The sequence below is a fragment of the Nilaparvata lugens genome, chromosome 4, assembly GCF_014356525.2.
Source record: "Nilaparvata lugens isolate BPH chromosome 4, ASM1435652v1, whole genome shotgun sequence".
NCBI lineage: Eukaryota > Metazoa > Arthropoda > Insecta > Hemiptera > Delphacidae > Nilaparvata > Nilaparvata lugens.
In genome coordinates this window covers 53,004,681-53,024,969 of record NC_052507.1, presented here as the reverse complement: position 1 = coordinate 53,024,969, position 20,289 = coordinate 53,004,681, and the positions used below count along the sequence as shown (strand labels likewise).

At 34.7% G+C, this 20,289-nt stretch overlaps 1 protein-coding gene across 1 annotated transcript in view; it reads left to right on the top strand.

Moving 5' to 3' along the window:
* Window positions 1-17,441, top strand: part of LOC111044395 (proteasome subunit alpha type-2) — a 32,583-nt gene extending 15,142 nt beyond the window's left edge. Inside the window, exons 5-6 of the mRNA XM_022329536.2 lie at window positions 9,793-9,948; window positions 17,195-17,441. Of these exons, the coding sequence (XP_022185228.1) occupies window positions 9,793-9,948; window positions 17,195-17,369 (331 nt within the window). The 3' untranslated portion in view covers window positions 17,370-17,441. The remainder of the gene's footprint in view (window positions 1-9,792; window positions 9,949-17,194) is intronic.
* Window positions 17,442-20,289: the final 2,848 nt, after the last annotated feature.

The window sequence follows — 20,289 nt, the reverse complement described above, 5'->3', positions numbered from 1 at the left end:
ACATGAATATTGGGAGTGGCTCTTGTGTTTTCTATTTAATAATGTTTACCACGTCCAAAATTTTAAATCCTTTTTCCTGAAGTTCCTCTTTTATTTTCTGTGGATTGCAAGTGCTGTGTAACTTCTTCACAATTACTCTAATGGGTCTCGTTTTGGACGAGAGACCAATTCATTTTTTTGTCATTCAGCAATAATGTAGCTAGTCTATAACTATCCTCAGATTCAACGTTGAGTTTTAAGCTACCATTATTCAATAGTGTGATCTTATAAGAGTCTTTTATTTTTTCATTCAAAATCTTATACACTACTTGATAGTCTTGGATGTTGTAGAGTATAATATTGGAGGAGGTCTCTTAACTTGTTTGATACTAGGAGTTTTTTGGCTCAGCATTCTCTTTTAGTTCAGTTTCTCTAAGTGAACTCACTTTCTGCTTATTGGATGATTGTGTTGGAGGTGAATCAGATTGTTCTCTCTTCCTCTTTCTTTGCTTTTGACGAATCCATTCTGTTTCAGTAGATAATTCTTCTTCATCGGTATGAAAATTGCCCGTATTTTTTTTCTTCATTCTTAGATTTAGTCTCTAACACTGATAATCTAGTTTGAAGCTGCTCAAGTTAAATTTTAAGTTCAGAACTTATTTTTTCTGATTGCTGGAATTTTGTATTAGCTTCGTTCCAAGCTTTAAATGAAAGTTTCTCGCATTCTGATTGAATTTTATCAGTTCGAACCTTGTAGGAGACAGGTTTATTTTCTTTAGTTATAGTAATAATAGTCATATTATCGTCACCGTTCATAGTTATGATAGTTCAGTTCTCACAATAGAATTGCCGATTCAGCTTTCACCGAAGCATGAATATCCGAACTCGGCTACAATCATAGTTTCTGACAACTTTGATGACACACACACACACACACACACACACACACACACACACACTCACAATTCGGCAATGCTGTTTTCACTGACACAGTTTAATGGTATACTTTTAGAATAATTACATGAATTTCACAAAACACGTCTACTCGCTTCGGCTTCTGAAAGCTGACTGATGGCAGATAATGACTAAAAACCATGTTTTTCACGATTTTCTCAAAAGTGACTTGACCGATTTTTTTCAAATTCATACCCTGTATATTTATTTATCAGCTCTATCAACTGGCATGAGTCTTTTTCCTGGGAAACTAATGGGGGTCCACCCCATCCTTGAGAAATGGACTTTGTAACCTCCTTCTCGTGCATGAGGTAGGTAGGTATACAGTAGCTATATTACCCACAGTATGGCAATTGGAATTTTTTTTTCGCCGCCGCCATGAAGATTCCAAATATTTGAATTTTACAATGGAGCTTATAGGCGATTATAAGTAAAATCGCTTGCCTTTACTTATTGAAGCATATTTTTGTGAACATTAACTTCGATATAATTTCTTTAATGGTTTTTCTATATTCCCAACATAGTTTTTGAACTCGAAATAGTAATTCGTAGATAAAGGCGAGTAAAAATGAAAGTTAGGTAACGTAGCCTAAAAGCTGAATCTCCAAAAAGCTTTTGAAATATGTCATGATATTGTAATAAATTTTGTTCCATTGACATAGAATAATAAAGTTCTCATATCTATTTGTGGAAATATGATGGAATTCTCATCACAATAGATTCCATAACATTCAAATATTTTGTTTTATTAGTTGACAGCCAATAAGTCTGACGAAAATATTTTAAACACAACATTGGATATAAACTGTGGAAAAGCCAATTGTTCTAGCCATAGTTCTACTTAATGATTTTAATAAACATGTAAGAAATTGAAAAATAAAACACCTTACCATTATTATTCATATTTAGTAATATTTCAAATCTTAAGCTCGTAGTAATGCAACTTCAAATCCATATTATATCAATAACTATTCACCAATTATTGAACATGTTATGGATAGGGTACTCAGTACTGAACAGAATCAATATTAGAAGTCAAGACGTACTACTTAATCAGCACTTAATCACGGTTAAAAATTTCATAAAATGTTATATTCAATTGAGCCGCAAAAAGTATTTTGAAATTGGATTATTTGAAGTTCGATCCAATAAATTGGATGAGGAAATACAATAAAATTGAAATTTATCTTTCTGCATATTTATCTAGATCACTGTTTCCCAAAAAGTTGTCCGCGATGAGTCCGAAGGAAGGAAAATTAATGTTTCAAGCTTTATTAGTGTTCTTAAAATTTTCTTTATTGCCTATATTAAAGTATAATCAATTTCCCTTCGAAAATGTTATATCAAACTCATCGTGAGCTCCAAATATGTTTACAATCGGTAAAATAAGTGATAAGTTCCAAATTTCTAATGCTATAAGATAGGACTTGAAAGTTTGTTTGGAATCTTAATGGCGGATTTGTACCATGTGACCGAGCTAACCAATCAGAAGCGTGACAGTCAATGGTCATACTGTGGGTAATATAGTTACTGTAGGTAGGTAGAGCCAACGTTAGTAGACAGACTAACTTTGTCTACTAACTTTGAGGTAGAGCAGTTTATAAAAATCTGGTGTGGCGCACTCACACAACTTTCTTTGCCGTTATGAAAATTGATCAACTGACGCTAGTGTTCCCGCGCATATCAAATCTACTATTCTAAGATCTGAGACAGCTGGTGACAGGACAATAGCGCTGCAGACACACGAAGTCTGCTATCTCTTCAAAGTGAATGATCTAATAGAATCAACAGTTTCCAACAGTTTGCAATTGAATAATCTTATTTTCTCGCATTAGAGCTTATTTTCAATTTTAGGTGAAAATGTTACTGAACATTGTAGAGATTCTCATGCTGAATCTTTTCCACTTAATTTTTTTTGTTTAAATTGTATCTGAAGACTGATAATTGGGAATCTAAAATCAAACTTTGCATAGATGGGGCGGAGCTCCAGAAATTTTTACAGATATAGGACTTGTGGCAGTTGATAGAGCGTATCAATGACTATTTTGGTATAAATTTGATCAAAATCATTGGAGCCGTTTTCGAGAAAATCGCGAAAAACCCTGTTTTTGACAACATTTTCGCCATTTTAGCCGCCATCTTGAATTGCATTTGATCGAAATTGTTCGTGTCTGATCCTTATAGTGAAAGGACCTTAAGTTACAAATTTCAAGCCATTCCGTTGATTGGGAGATGAGATATCGTGTACACAGACATACACTCATACACACACACACACACACACACACACACACACACACACACACAACACACACACACACACACACACACACACACATACACATACAGACCAATACCCAAAAACCACTTTTTTGGACTCAGGAGACCTTGAAACGTATAGAAATTTAGAAATTGGGGTACCTTAATTTTTTTCGGAAAACAATACTTCCCTTACCTATGGTAATAGGGCAAGGAAAGTAAAAAGAACACATAGTCCAGATATTTCATCTGTAGAACAGCTGTTTTGACGACTTCTAAAAAATCAACTCAAAGGAAAAAGTACTTTGAAAACAATTATTATTACTTTCCTTGCCCTATTACCATAGGTAAGGAAAGTATTGCTTTCCGAAAATAATTAAGGTACCCAAATTTGTAAATTTTTATACGTTTCAGGGTCCCCTGAGTCCAAAAAAATGGTTTTTGGGTATTGGTCTGTATGTGTGTGTGTGTACACGATATCTCATCTCCCAATTAACGGAATGACTTGAAATTTGGAACTTGAGATCATTACAATATAAGGATCCGACACGTAGAATTCCGATCAAATTCAATTAAAGATGGCGGCTAAAATGGCGAAAATGTTGTCAAAAACAGGGTTCTTCGCGATTTTCTCGAAAACGGCTCCAATGATTTTGATCAAATTTATACCAAAATAGTCATTGATACGCTCTATCAACTGCCACAAGTCCTATATCTGTAAAAATTTCTGGAGCTCCGCCCCATCTATGCAAAGTTTGATTTTAGATTCCCAACTATCAGACTTCAGATACAATTTAAACAAAAAAATTCAAGTGGAAAAGATTGAGTATAAAAATTTCTACAATTAATGTTCAGTTACATTTTCACCTAAAATTGAAAATAAGCTCGAAATTCGAGAAAATGTGATTATTTCAATTGCAATCTCTTGGCAACTGTTGATTCTATTATTTAATCATTCACTATGAAGAGATAGCAGACCTCGTGTGTTTCCAGCGTTATTGTTCTGTCACCAGCTGGCTCAGATCTTTGAAATTTGAATAGTAGTAGACTTGAGATGCGCGTGAACACTAGCGTCAGGTGATTAATTTTCATAACGGCAAGGAAAGATGTGTGAGTGCGCCACACCAGATTTTATATAAACATATAGAGTAGTCTTATCGTAGTTTCAAATATGTTGCCGCCAATCGCCATTATGTTATTCCCCTAAATTATTCTCGTTTTTAAGAATAAGGCTCACAGTTCAATGAGCAAGGAAAGTTGTGTGAGAGTACCACACCAGATTTTTCTACCTGTTCTCTACCAGCTTTGTGAAATTATTATGAGATATATATATATATAATATATATATATATATATATATATATATAATATATATATATATACATTTTATATATATATATATATACAGGGTGATTCATAATTATGGTAAAATAATTTGATACGTGATAGTAGAGGTAAAAATAAGAAAAAAAGTTCCCATAAACATATATCCATAAAAGCTTCATTAGCGAGCTATACAGAGTGAAAGATTTCGCCCGGAATTCAGTTCCTCTGGTGAAATACACCGATGCTGAATTGTTTGGGCACTAGTTTTTGAAAAACTTATGGATACATATGTAAAAATATCTGAAAAATTGAATAAAACTAGTCTGGAAGCTGTAGTGTGAGTAGTTTTTGAGAAAAAAGTTAAAATATGCAAAAAATCTAAGTAGAAAAACACAGACTTCTACGTTTGATGCCCAATAATTTTCTTTAATGACCAGTAAACAAATAATTTTTCGCAATAAAAAATGTAGAAAATTTAATTCTGAAAATAATGATGTAAGCTGTGTAAACTAAATTTAAATAGAAGTTGAATAAAATGTATTCTTATGTAGTACATTACACCACAAAAATTTGCTGTTTTATGATGAGAGAACTAATAACTCATAGGTTGTAGCTGATTTCAAATAAATCATGGATTTTAATAACAGCTGTTCCAAAACAGCTGTTTGATGGAATTCTCATCACAATAGATTCCATAACATTCAAATATTTGTTTTATTAGTTGACAGCCAATAAGTCTGACGAAAATATTTTAAACACAACATTGGATATAAACTGTGGAAAAGCCAATTGTTCTAGCCATAGTTCTACTTAATGATTTTAATAAACATGTAAGAAATTGAAAAAGAAAACACCTTACCATTATTATTCATATTTAGTAATATTTCAAATCTTAAGCTCGTAGTAATGCAACTCTAAATCCATATTATATCAATAACTATTCACCAATTATTGAACATGTTATGGATAGGGTACTCAGTACTGAACAGAATCAATATTAGAAGTCAAGACGTACTACTTAATCAGCACTTAATCACGGTTAAAAATTTCATAAAATGTTATATTCAATTGAGCCGCAAAAAGTATTTTGAAATTGGATTATTTGAAGTTCGATCCAATAAATTGGATGAGGAAATACAATAAAATTGAAATTTATCTTTCTGCATATTTATCTAGATCACTGTTTCCCAAAAAGTTGTCCGCGAAAGCTCTAGAAGTGGTCTGCGATGAGTCCGAAGGAAGGAAAATTAATGTTTCAAGCTTTATTAGTGTTCTTAAAATTTTCTTTATTGCCTATATTAAAGTATAATCAATTTCCCTTCGAAAATGTTATATCAAACTCATCGTGAGCTCCAAATATGTTTACAATCGGTAAAATAAGTGATAAGTTCCAAATTTCTAATGCTATAAGATAGGACTTGAAAGTTTGTTTGGAATCTTAATGGCGGATTTGTACCATGTGACCGAGCTAACCAATCAGAAGCGTGACAGTCAATGGTCATACTGTGGGTAATATAGTTACTGTAGGTAGGTAGAGCCAACGTTAGTAGACAGACTAACTTTGTCTACTAACTTTGAGGTAGAGCAGTTTATAAAAATCTGGTGTGGCGCACTCACACAACTTTCTTTGCCATTATGAAAATTGATCAACTGACGCTAGTGTTCCCGCGCATATCAAATCTACTATTCTAAGATCTGAGACAGCTGGTGACAGGACAATAGCGCTGCAGACACACGAAGTCTGCTATCTCTTCAAAGTGAATGATCTAATAGAATCAACCGTTTCCAACAGTTTGCAATTGAATAATCTTATTTTCTCGCATTAGAGCTTATTTTCAATTTTAGGTGAAAATGTTACTGAACATAAATTGTAGAGATTCTCATGCTGAATCTTTTCCACTTAAATTTTTTTGTTTAAATTGTATCTGAAGACTGATAATTGGGAATCTAAAATCAAACTTTGCATAGATGGGGCGGAGCTCCAGAAATTTTTACAGATATAGGACTTGTGGCAGTTGATAGAGCGTATCAATGACTATTTTGGTATAAATTTGATCAAAATCATTGGAGCCGTTTTCGAGAAAATCGCGAAAAACCCTGTTTTTGACAACATTTTCGCCATTTCAGCCGCCATCTTTAATTGAATTTGATCGGAATTTTACGTGTCGGATCCTTATATTGTAATGATCTCAAGGATTGATGGCATAAGGATTCTTAGCTGCCTCAGATGTTGTGGTCGTTAACGATAGCTGTTCTTGTAGAGTGTGCCTCGTCGATAAATAAAACGGTTGTTGAAAAGTTTGGGTTAGCAAGTTTTACTAAAAACCATCGGCAAATACCAGCACAGGGAATACAGTCTCGTGGAAATAGAGTATGAACTTTCTGGAGGTGGTATGGATGTAATTGTTGCTATTTTAGTATCCTCCAAATAATGGATTGATTTACATTAAACTGCACTGACAATTCTCTTGTGCTCTTCTCTGGATGTTCATAAATTTCATTAAGAACTTGTTCTTCTAACTCAACAGTCATAATAGATCGAGGTCTGCATGCATAAATGTGCTCTTTAGATATCAAAGAATCTGTTTCAGACAGACGTTGATGAATAGTGGCAAAAAACCTTGAACTTGGACATACTCGGTTAGGAAAGTTCTCTTGATACAAACGTCTTGCTTCAGTACTATTGCAGTAGTGTCCAATTCCATACATTAAATGCATGTCAGCTAATTCGGAGTATGAATAATGTCTAAGATTACCTGCCATTTTTTTAAAGTTAACATTTAACACAAAAGCAAAGTGGAATGGTTACAAATGACTGGTTAATAGATTAAACAAAAAACACAGCGCGGTTACAGTAGGCCTAACTTACAATTTTTTTTTTTTGTTCAACAGTGAGCTAAAATATTTCTGAAAATAATTTTTAGCTGATAATTTGTGTTAAGTGTTAACTTTTTAAAAATGACAGGTAATTTTAGACATTATTCATACTCCGAATTAGCTGACATGCATTTAATGTATGGAATGGGACACTACTGTAATAGTACTGAAGCAAGACGTTTGTATCAAGAGAACTTTCCTAACCGAGTATGTCCAAGTTCAAGGCTTTTTGCCACTATTCATCAACGTCTGTCTGAAACAAATTCTTTTATATCCAAAGAGCACATTTATGCAGGCAGACCCCGATCTACTATGACTGTTGAGATAGAAGAACAAGTTCTTAATGAAATTTATGAACATCCAGAGAAGAGCACAAGAGAATTATCAGTGCAGTTTAATGTCAATCAATCTATTATTTGGAGGATACTAAAACAGCAACAATTACATCGATACCACCTCCAGAAAGTTCATACTCTGTTGCCACGAGACTGTATTCCCCATGCTGGTATTTGCCGATGGTTTTGAGTAAAACTTGTTTACCCAAACTTTTTAACAACCGTTTTATTTACCGACGAGGCACACTTTACAAGAACATCTATCGTTATCGTCCACAACCAACATATTTGGGCAGCTGAGAATCCTCATGCCATCAATCCTAATCTTCCACAACATCAGTTTTCAGTAAACATTTGGGCAGGAATCATAGATCATCTACTTCTGTTTGAGCTTCCTCCCAGGCTCAATGGCATAATCTACTGATCTTTTGGTATAAGTTCAATGTCATTTAGATATGCTACTTTCATAAAAAAAACTTTTCCTAAAAAACCGAATATTTCATTTGCAATCAGCTACAACTTATGAGTTATTAGTTCTCTCCTCATAAAACAGCAAATTTTTGTGGTGTAATGAACTACATAAGAATACATTTTATTAAACTTTTATATGAATTTAGTTTACACAGCTTACATAATCCTTTTCAGAATTAAAATCTCTACAATTTTTATTGCGAAAAATTATTTGTTTACTGGTCATTAAAGAAAGTTATTGGGCATCAAACGTAGAAGTCTGTGTTTTTCTATTTGGATTTTTTGCATATTTCAACTTTTTTCTCAAAAACTACTCACACTACAGCTTCCAGACTAGTTTTATTCAATTTTTCAGATATTTTCACATATGAATCCAGCATTAGTTTTTCAAAAACTAGTCCCCAAACAATTTAGCATCGGTGTATTTCACCAGAGGAACTGAATTCCGGGCGAAATCTTTCACTCTGTATAGCTCGCTAATGAAGCTTTTATGGATGGATATATGTTTACATGAACTTTTTTTCTTATTTTTACCTCAACTATTACTTATTAAATTATTTTACCATAATTATGAATCACATTGTATATACATGCTACTACTTATTTTCTAGTTTTCAATAAATCTCTAGTTTTCTCCAGTGCGCGCTCTCTTCGTACCTCACTTATTTACCCTTCTGACAGCTTGACAGAACTTTTGTTCAATATACATGCAATTATACCCCAACAGCCATTAGCCGTTTTCACACTGATATCTCGCTGACACGACTTACAGACAGGATTTACTCTGATGGACAGTATAAGAAAAGGCTGTGAATTATAACTGCGCGAGGTCTACTGTTCACAGAACTACTAGTGAATTAATGTTGTGTATTATTCAGCTGAAATCATGTGTCGGCGCAAGTCTGTCTGTCTGACAGTGTGTGTGGTATAAAATCAAAACATTTTTTTTTTCTTATGCACTTTCAATGTTATTTTTATATCCTGAAGGAGTGAGTCAATTTTGTTGTTCAACGAACTTGACCTGTAAAAAGGTTTGAAGAATTCGTGTTCAAAATTTTGAAGCTGATTGATCAATTTTCTCTAAAGTTCTTCTCAAACATAAAAACAGGCAGAAAACGCCTTCAATAAGTCAAAAATGAGAACTTCGCTAACGCTCGTTCTAATGTGGAGACTTTCGTTTCAAGCAATATATACTCAGCCTGAATTTTGAACCCTTGTCAAACTCGAATATTAGAGGTACGAAGAAATCGCGCGTCATTTCAGTGCGCGCTCTCTTCGTACCTCACTGATTTACCCTTCTGACAGCTTGACAGAACTTTTGCATGCGCGCCTTCTTCGCTCTCCCGTAAATACTATAGCATTTTGAAACCTGTCATTCATTTTGAAACATCCGGTATTTGTCATATCAATCATATATCATATCAACAGAGTAATTCGATTATGAAAGTTAATGAAACATTAGTTTCATCATTTTTCTTATCGTTATTGGTTTAAAATTTTTTCAGTTCTATGATTTTTGTTAACATTTTTAATCTTTTTGTTTACGTTTACGGTTTTTTGTTATGTGCTCTAAGTTTTTAATGTGTTGCAGTGGAGTACGCCCGTTTGGGGTGAGCCTGCTGGTGTGTGGCTGGGAAGAGGATCGGCCCTATCTGTTCCAGTGCGATCCCTCGGGAGCCTACTTCGCCTGGAAGGCAACTGCTATGGGAAAGAACTTCATCAACGGAAAAACGTTTCTTGAAAAGAGGTTAGTGCTTTGTTGATATCACTAAACGTAGCATATTATTAACAATATTGTAGAATTAACATTGGGTTTCTGGAATCTCTCTGGAATTGAAGAGGATGGAGGAATTGACTTGCCGCAGTATTTAGTGACGGGAAGGTCGCACCCAACTTGAATATTCATTTTAGCCGTCAGTGAACCTTACTATTGACTTGGAATTAATGGAAAAAATAAGATATTGTCCTACACTAGATATGCATAAATACCATAATATGTTTGTTAGATTCACATTAAACTGTCAGCACTCCTTATAAATAACATCAATGCTATCCATTCAATTAATAGTTTATTGCCAATGGTTTCACCTTCAGTAACTGTATTACCCACAGTTTGGCCATTGACTGTCACGTGGTACAAATTCGCCAATAAGGTTCCAAACAAACTTTATAGTCCTATCTTATTGCATAGGAAATTTGGAACACATAACTTCTTTTATCGATTGAAAACATATTTTGAATTTCCGATGAGTTTGGTATAACATTTTCGAAGGGAAATTGATTATACTAGACCAATAAAGTTGTTTTAAATAACACTAATAACGCTTAAAATATAATTTTTTCCCTCGGGCTCCTCGCGGACCATTTGCAGAGCTTTCGCGGACCACTTTTTGGGAACCACTTATCTAGATGAATATGTAAATTCAAATTCAATTTTATTAAGCAAAAACACTTAACAACTGGCCATGTCAACAGGTATTGAAAAATACATGAAATAAATAAATAGAATAACAGAAGCTTACAAAAATATTGCACGTCACATAAATTATAACATTCTTCTACACTTTACATACAAAAAATAACTGTAATTTTACAGTTGAACAAATTATAACACCCTATCATTCAAAAACTCTTCAACACTATAATATGCCTTGTCAACCAGAAATGCATAGAAATCTCTCTTAAAATTAAGCCTACTTGACTTTGACAAATTTTTAGGCAGCTTGCTGAAAAGTTGCAAGCCATAAACAATCGGCCTCTTATCTGAAAATTTTAACCTATGATGTTCAATGAATGGATTTCTACTACCACGTTTTAAGGTACCAATTCTATCTGCAGTGAAAAGTAGGACGCGATAGATATAAATGGATGGTAGAGTGAGCAGCCTAAGATCTCTAAAAGTGCTTCTGCATGGATGATTATTTTCTAAATTTGCTAAAAATCTTACTGCCCGCTTTTGCAGAACAAATAATCTCTGAATGTTTTTTATACTTGTTGCACCCCAAAGCTCAACACAATACACCAAATGAGTATTAATAAGCGAGAAGTAAACACTTCTAGCTATACTACTGTTTACAAGTCTTGCAATATATCTTAATACAAAAATGCCTTTGCTCATTTTATTAGCCACCTTATCAACATGCTCGTTCCAAGATGATTTGTCATCCACTGTCAAACCAAGCAAATTGACCACACTTGCGCTCTCAATCATGTTATCGCTATCATTTATTGTGATTGCTGGTTCAAAATGATATTTCTTTTTTAAGTTGAATTGAAAAACCTGGCTCTTATTAGAATTAACAGATAGTGAGCAGTTATTGAAATACTGTACAACCTCATTAGTGGATATGTTAGCAACTAACTCCAGCTATTGAATACTGTTGTTGTAGAATAACAAGGTTGTGTCGTCTGCATACAATGTTATATCAAAATTTTTTGCAACTGAAAGCTGCAAATCGTTAATATATAAAACGAAGAGAAGAGGACCCAGAATGGAACCCTGAGGTACACCCCTAGTCACGTTTAATCTCCTTGAATTCCCAAGTCGGCCATCAGTGCAAACACTCACATACTGCAATCTATTTGTCATGTAAGAATCAATTAATTTCCCCATGAGACCTCTGATTCCAAGCAGATGCAGTTTTTCCAAAAGAATCTTCTTATTACACTATCAAAAGCTTTAGAAAGGTCTAACAGCACCCTCATAGTGAAATTTCCTTTTTCAACCTCCTGAATAACTCTTTCAATGAAAGTGACTGCGGCTGTGATTGTTGACTTATTTTTTATAAACCCATTTTGATATTCACTCAATAATTTGATTTTCTGCAGATAGTTTATGATCCTGTTATATATAATCTTTTCAAAAATCTTTGATAAGACAGGCAAAACAGATATAGGCCTGTAGTTAATCATATTTGCTTGATCACCTTTCTTAAATATAGGTATTACCTTGGCCATTCTCGAAGAATCAGGGAAGACTCTTGCTTGAAAAGCGCTATTCAAAATGAAAACGAGAGGCTCAGCGATTACATCACAACATTTTTTAAGGACTTAAATAGAAATGCTGTCATAACCAACACTATTTTTTTGCTTCAAGCTTTTTATCACTTGCATAACTTCTGTCACATTCGTTGGACTTAGAAATAAGCTTGCTAATCTATTTTTCACAGTTGGTGGTTGTGTATTATTTTGTATAGGCCTACCACTAGACTTTGGAACGGGAGCAATGGAAATGAAATATCTATTGAGAACATCTGCAATATCCTTCGGCTCAGACACTTTCCTATTATTCACTACCAGAACTATGACCTTCATCAATGTATTTTCTCCTCCTCTAAATTTATTTATTATGTTACAACTAGTTTTAGACTTATTATTTGAACTTGAAATAATATTAGCATAGTGCTGTTTCTTCGCCTCAATAACCTTATTGACATATTGCCGCTTAACACGCTATAAATCCTCATCTACAACCAACCCCTCCTTGATCCTGACATGTCTATAAGCGCCCTTAGCTGCTGAATCTCAAGATTTATCGACTCAAGTCTCATCCTAAACATCCTATTTTTATTTCTCTTACTGCGCTTTCTCTTTTTTTTATTGGTGGACACTGAACACCAATATGATGCAATAGGCAGCTGTGTAGATAGATCGATTTCAATTTTATTGTATTTCCTCATCCAATTTATTGGATCAAACTTGTAATAATCTAATTTCAAAATATTTTTGCGGCTAAATTGGATTGGAAGTTCAAAATATGTTTCCAATCGCTAAAAGAAGTGATAAGTTCCAAATTTCCTATGCAATAAGATAGGACTATAAAGTTTGTTTGGTATCTTAATGGCGGGTTTCTACCACGTGACAGTCAATGGCTATACTGTAGGTAATATAGTTACTGTAGTTTTACCAAGCTCGGTCAAGACGTTTAAAAATGGTCAAATCAGGTACGGTTTACTACGAGTGCACTGGAACATATTATTTCTATAGCAATAGCTACTATCGATAACTCCTGTGCACTCCTGTAAAACGTACCTAGTTTGATATTGTTCAAATGTCTTGACCAAGATTGGTGAAACCGGACATTAAAATTTCAAGTAATAGAATGTTCTCTATCAGACCATCTACTTAACTGTTTTTCTGTTGCTTAACTTCTAACTTTTCATGAAAAGATCCAAAAAATCCTTTAATGCAGGTACAACTTGTTAATCTGTATTTTAAACTAGTAGTTCTGTGATCAGTAGACCTCGCATAGTTATAAACCACAGCCTCTTCTAAAACTATTTATTAGAATAAATTCGGTCCTATAGTGTCGGCGAGGTATCGGTGAGAAAACTTCCAATGGCTGTTTGACAATGACGATCGGGTTGGCGTATCGACAATGCTAATCATATGTTGTAAATAACTACAATATCACCAAAAGCTTATTTCCTTCAAGACATACTGTCAACTTGTCAGCCCGAGTTGAAAGCAAGGTCGAGAGAAAATGCTAAATACTTGAGTTATTAATAGCATACAATTAATAATCCTCTCGACAGCTGATAAATCGTGAATAATTCTATAGTCTGAGTTTTATGGAGAAGATTCCTTTTCCATTTGTATTATCCTTAAAATTCAAAATTTCAAAAAAGTGTTTTGGTTGCTTTAAAACCAAAACAAAAGTAAGTTTTCAATGCATTTTTCTACATTTTTGAAAAACATTCATAATTGAGAGGATTATATTATTTATATGTTTTGTAAGTTCTTCACATCATTTCTATTTCAAATTTCAACGAACTAGACTAAAATACAATATTTGTCATAATATCTTAACCGAGTACCTAATTTGGCAATAACAGAATGTGTATTCACTCTGTAAAAAAATAGAGATAAATAATTCAAATCAACCGGGAATTGAATCAAGCCTGAGAGACTTTTTTGACGGAAGGAAGCAAGCTCAAATGAAGAATACAAGCAAGCTATGGGAGCCTGCTGAGTTCATTTCTGGATGATCCAGCCAGGATTCCATGGGGTGGAGCTCCCTTGCTAGATTGATGGCGAGCGAAGCAAGCGTTCCGGCTAGTTTTTATTATTTACAGTAATCATTGTGGATAAATGTATTAGTACAGCCTACAATGTCTTGAGAGGGGAACTAGGTGATTTTGACAAAACCGACAAACCCACTTCAAGCCAATTCATTGGCTACTATGCCAGTTACCACACGTGCAGTGTGGAGAAAAGTTGTTTTCTACCAAGAAACGTGTAAAAACTGGACACAGAAGCTTGATGGGGGATGAAAGAGGTTGAGCTCACTTGCTACGCTAGCCACCCATCAAGATTGTAAACATCAGATTTCAACATTTTCTGTCAATTAGCTTTTAAAAGGCTAATGAAAAGGCTTTTGAAAGAAAAATTATGAACAACGCTGAAAACCTGCAGATTTTGGGCATATCTGTGGTGTCATTATAAAACCCTTCTGAAACAATATTTTCAGATCCTATCTGAACCTCTGTACTGAATTTTTAACATTTTCTGTTCATTTTTTCTCAAAAATCTGGGAATACGCAGATAAATGTCGGAAAACATTGTTGAAAACCACTGATTTTGGTAATAATTATCAAAGCCCTCCTCCACTGCAACTCAGCTGAACTCCTATATACCAAAATTTGAACATTTTCTGTCCATATGTTCTGGAAAAAGCTGAATAACGCAGAAAAATTCTGGAAAACACATCTTTGTTAGTATCTTTGGCATTAGTTCAAGACCCTTCTAATGCAATATTTCTATGAACATAACATAATACTATCTATGTAAACCTTAGCTGAACTTATCAACCAAATTTGAAAATTTTCTGTTTATTTGTTCTCGAAGAGCTGAGAAAATGTAGAAAAATGCTATAAAAACACAGATTTCAGTTTTATATTTGGATTTTTTTCAAATCCGTTCTTATATAAAAATCTAATTTAATCAGCCCCACCCGAAACCAAATCCTGGCTACGTGTCTGGCCTAGAAGTTATGTAGAGTTGATGATTCACGTATTATAAATTCAAAAAAATGTATAAACTACATTACTATCTACTTCTTCTTCTCAGTTTTTTCCCACTGAGGTGGGGTCGGCGTTTCGTGTCAGTCGCTTCCAGGAGTCTCAGTCATGGGCCTCATTTGGTGTTAGTCCTTTCTCTGCAAGATCTTGAGCGATACAATTCTTCCTAGGTCTTCCCCTCTTCCTAGTGCTTTCTACTTCTAAAGCCGTGTCCACACTGAACAAATGTTCGACATACATTATTCGGCAAACATGTTTGTTGAGGGGCTCAGGGACGAACATTTTAAAAAGTTTGGACAAGCATTGTTTGTCAAACAAAAAATTACTGTTTTTGCAAACATTTTCAGTGTTTGCTGTAAAACATAAAAACCTGTTCCCCCCACTTACAAATATTTTGTTTGGTGACGCGTCCATACTGGCCACGGGCAAACATTGTTTGTTAAACTTAATAAAATTTGCCCAAACTGTTTCTATAAACATGCTTGTCGAACATTTGTTCAGTATGGACCCGGCTTTAGATATGTTGTCTGTGTACATTGTTTAATAATAGTGAGTTGCATCAAGTGATATGTATCTCAACTCGGAATCAGCACAATGCCAAGGATTGCGTGCGTATAAGCTATAGTGAGAGTCACTTGAAACTGTAAGCATTGAATGGGAAGCTTTGATGTTATTCTAATGAATGCTGACTTTTGAAGTGAATCTCTCTTTAGAAAGCATGTTCATAAGTTTAATAATGTATTCGAGGTACTCTATTCTGTTTCATTAATAATTCTACAAGTACCTAGCATTTCAGAATACATTCAGTAAAAGTAAATCGAGTAAAATTTAGTGATTGATACAATCTTATACTATATGAATGATTAGCACTCAGATAATAATATTGGCTAGACAGCTATACTAAACGCAGAAATCTTCGGCTGGCCACTAACGGTCGAACGTGCATGCTCATACACAGTCGACTTACATTGTTGTGTCATCACAGCTGTCATCACTGTTAAATGCTTCGAGCAAAATTTTTTGAGGGTAGGTTTTTGTATCTCCGATGTTTATTTTTTATTTTTTCTTCGGTGCTCTATTTAAGGTTTAAATATCGGGGCATCGAGCTTCGCTCGTTATTTTTATTTATTGATAAACAGAACCATAGCCTACTATAGATTCTAAAGTAAGCCATGACAGAACACAATTCTCTCAAATGATCGTGTTTATATTCTACAGCTGGCGGCTATACGTCAGCTTATGAATTTTGGGGATGCGATATTTTGATTTTCCACAGAATCACAAGCTCACTTTTTATTATCCACAGACGACGAAAGTCTCAGCTGTTTTAGCCAAGGATGAATTATCCTTTCAATTTCGTTCAGCGAGTTTTCCCAAGGATGAGACCTAGTGCAATCGAATTTTTATATCATAAACCTACTATGTTCCAAATTTCGTAAAAATCCTTAGAGCTTTTTTCGAGATCTGTTGAACATAAATAACCATATAACCAGTTATAAAATATAAACAGTTATACAGAAATCGCTCGCTTAATATAATAGGATTATTTTCCTATAATTTTAATTTGTTATTTTCCAGTAGCTTATTTATTGTTATTGCTTGTGTATTATATATGTTAGAAGCCTCGCGCTGATGACAGCTGTGATGACACAACAATGTAAGTCGACTGTGTATGTGCATGCATGTTCTACCGTTAGTGGCCAGCCTAAGATGAAAGACGTGTGATAAGGTGGGCCTTTCTAAGTATGTGAACTAACAGCTTCAGGATTCGCTTTTACATTTTTGTATCCATAATATTCTACCTGTTTATGCTGTAGATGTATAGATGGTTTAAGCACGAGGTTAAAATCAACTTGCAGCAGCAAATGGGCAGCTGACCTTAATTTTATCTTGACTGAATCATCTGTGTATGTATTCATGTTTATTCTATCACTGAATTTAGTAAATAAAATCGTTGTTATTTGTGGTTTGCAGATACAGCGAAGACCTGGAGCTGGACGATGCGGTGCACACAGCCATTCTGACCTTGAAGGAGGGGTTTGAAGGTCAGATGACAGCTGACAACATTGAGGTGGGTGTGTGTGATGCCACGGGGTTCCGCCGCCTAGACCCCGCCGCCGTCAAGGACTACCTTGCAAACATCCCCTAGATTAACGCTTCAAACACGCGCCACACGACATTATAATTCAATCTAAATAAAGTTCACTTTGTCTTTTCTAAATTTTGTCGTCCATTATTTCCTTATACCATTGTATATTTTTAAACTATTTATAAATAACCATTTTTAATCAGTCAATTTGCATCCTTGGGCTTTTTTCAATGACATCATCAAATGACTCTTGAAGTGTGTCCTTAAAGTCACTATTGAAAATGGAATGTATGCAAAAACTTGTTGTGTTGAAGAAGCCCAAAGGATACCCAAAAAATAATTAAATTTTATGGTAGGAAGGTGTATAAACATTGGACTAGTACTCAAATGTAAATGGAAACAAAAGAGTGATTCCTCAGCATTTCTTACAATACCATAGCAAGCCAAATACTAGTGTTTTGTATTTTACGGAATACTTTGTGTATTTTACAAAATGTTGAGGTAGTTCAACTTTTTAGGTAGCGATAACCTGCGTACACATATTCGTGCTTCCAACCCGCACCGAGCACGCTCCTCCCTCGTACCGCCCTCGGACCACCATCGAACCACAGTCGCACCGCCCACGCACCCATCATGAACGTTACGGAAGATGTTAGATCTTCTCGCGTTCCCCGGTCGAACCACTGTTGCTCGCCGGTCGATCATCAATCGCTCTGCTGGAGTGACGTTCGGTTGCGGAGCAGAGCGAAAGTCTGTACGCACCTTTACCTCTACATGTTACATATTACAAAACAAAATAAATACTATTCAGGTGAAATAAAAACGATATTGTCAGTTCCACATAATTTATTTGAGCCCAACAACCAGGGCCGCCCAAAGGGCGGGGCGACCGGGGCGGTCGCCCCGGGCGCCGCGGCCAGGGGGGCGCCGCGTTCGTATAATGATTACCGCCCCGACATTATCGGTTCAAGTACCATTTTTTCACCTTCACGTTAAAAGTCATGAACCATTCTTCTATCAATCCATTTCTATGTATAACTCATTACTTATATTATGTTTAGTGTGGATTGTGGCATAAATAATAATAACTTGACGTTCACTGACTAAACATTGTTGAATACAGTGACTCTACGCATAGCATAGACTTATATTTTTCTAGTCATTGAATGTGCCTGTGAGCGCCCATTGCTCCTGCAACCTGCAAGTCGTCATTGGTCGCTTCAATGTCCCAAGCTGGGTGATAAAACTTCTTATCCTACACTCTTTTCTAACCTTGTATTCTGCAGGCTAAAACCTAATCAATCTCAAATTTCCGTTGATATTCATGAATATTGAAAATTTTCCAATTTAAAATATATATTGAACATTTTTCAATCTAAAATAAATTGAAAATTTTCAATTTAGGAATATCAACGGAAATTTAAAATTAAATAGGTTTTAGCCTGCAGAATACAAGGTTAGAAAAGAGTATAAGATAAGACAAGCTGGGCCGGATGGTTTAAATATTGAGCTGTTCAAGCATGGGGGACTCTTCTTCAAACTTCGCTTCGTCCATTTGATAAATATGTGCTGGAGACAATAATTGAGCATCCCAGAAGTTTGGAAAGTGGCTACAGTCAAATCTCTTTTCAAGAAGGGAGATATAGTCCAGCCACTATATAGGCTACATTTTTGCTTGAAATTTATATTGTAGTTCTGATTTTCGATATATTATTTGGATACCGTACATGACAGAAGTCCAGAACCAATTTCTTCATGCAAAATTTCCTTGTGGCACAAAAACCTCGTATTTTCAGTTCATTTTCCAATTTTCAGCTATTTCTGCCAAATGCAGTAATCGGATGATAAAATTTGCTCTCGTCTTTGTTTTAGATTTAGATTATAGAATTCTGAATAAAATGAGATCATTCGGAACTCTCCATCTTCAATAAGTACTGAGTTATGATTTTTTCCAAAAATGAGTAAAATTTAAAGAAATAAATCAATTCTGATGAGTTTTAGTCTTTGATCAACAATATCTTCCGATAGTTACCATTTAGTTAGATGTATAATTCAAAGTCCCTCTAGGCGTATTTTTGTGCTCTACTTTCTAAGATCATGTAGAGTGCTCTATCTTGTATAGATTTCCAGGTACACCTGACAACAATGCCCCTTGTATTGTGAAAAACACCTCATTTTCAGCTTCATCCATCACCAACTACTAGAAATTGGCCATTTTTTGTGTTTTGGAATATGGGCTTAAGTACATTCGACAATAAATTTTCCACTTTTCGACCGAATTTGACTTATGATATGATGCATGATTTTGGACCGCCTTGACGAACCGAGAAGAATGAAGTTTAGTACGATGAGATAAGTGTTTGAAATTTTGATCCTTGAGGTGTCCTTATGCGCACCTCTTCACTAGGAAATACTGAAATGAAATGCATCTAACGGGTGATTCTCATAGAACATAATCTCATTAACTTATGTCATTGTGCGAAATATCAATGTGAGGACAATGTAGTTGGTGATGATTTTTGAAGCTGAAAATGAGGTGTTTTTCACAATACAAGGAGAATTGTTGTCAGGTGTACCTGGAAATCTATATGAGATAGAGCGCTCTACCTGATCTTATGGATTGTAGAGCACAAAAATACGCTGAATGGTAACAGTCGAAAGATTTGGTTGATCAAAAACCAAAATTCATTAGAATTGATTTTTGTTTTTAATTTTACTCATTTTTGAAAAATTATAACTCAGTAATTATTGAAGATAGAGAGTTCCGAATGATCTAATTTTATTCAGAATTTTATAATCTGAAACAAAGGCAAGAGCAAATTTTTTTGTCCGGATTTAGTAGAAATAGCTGAAAACTGGAAAATGAACTGAAAATACGAGGTTTTTGGGCCACTCTGTATCTAGCACAAGGAAATTTTGCATGAAGAAATTTGCTCTGGACTTCTCTCATGTATCCAAATAACATATTAAAAAATCGGAA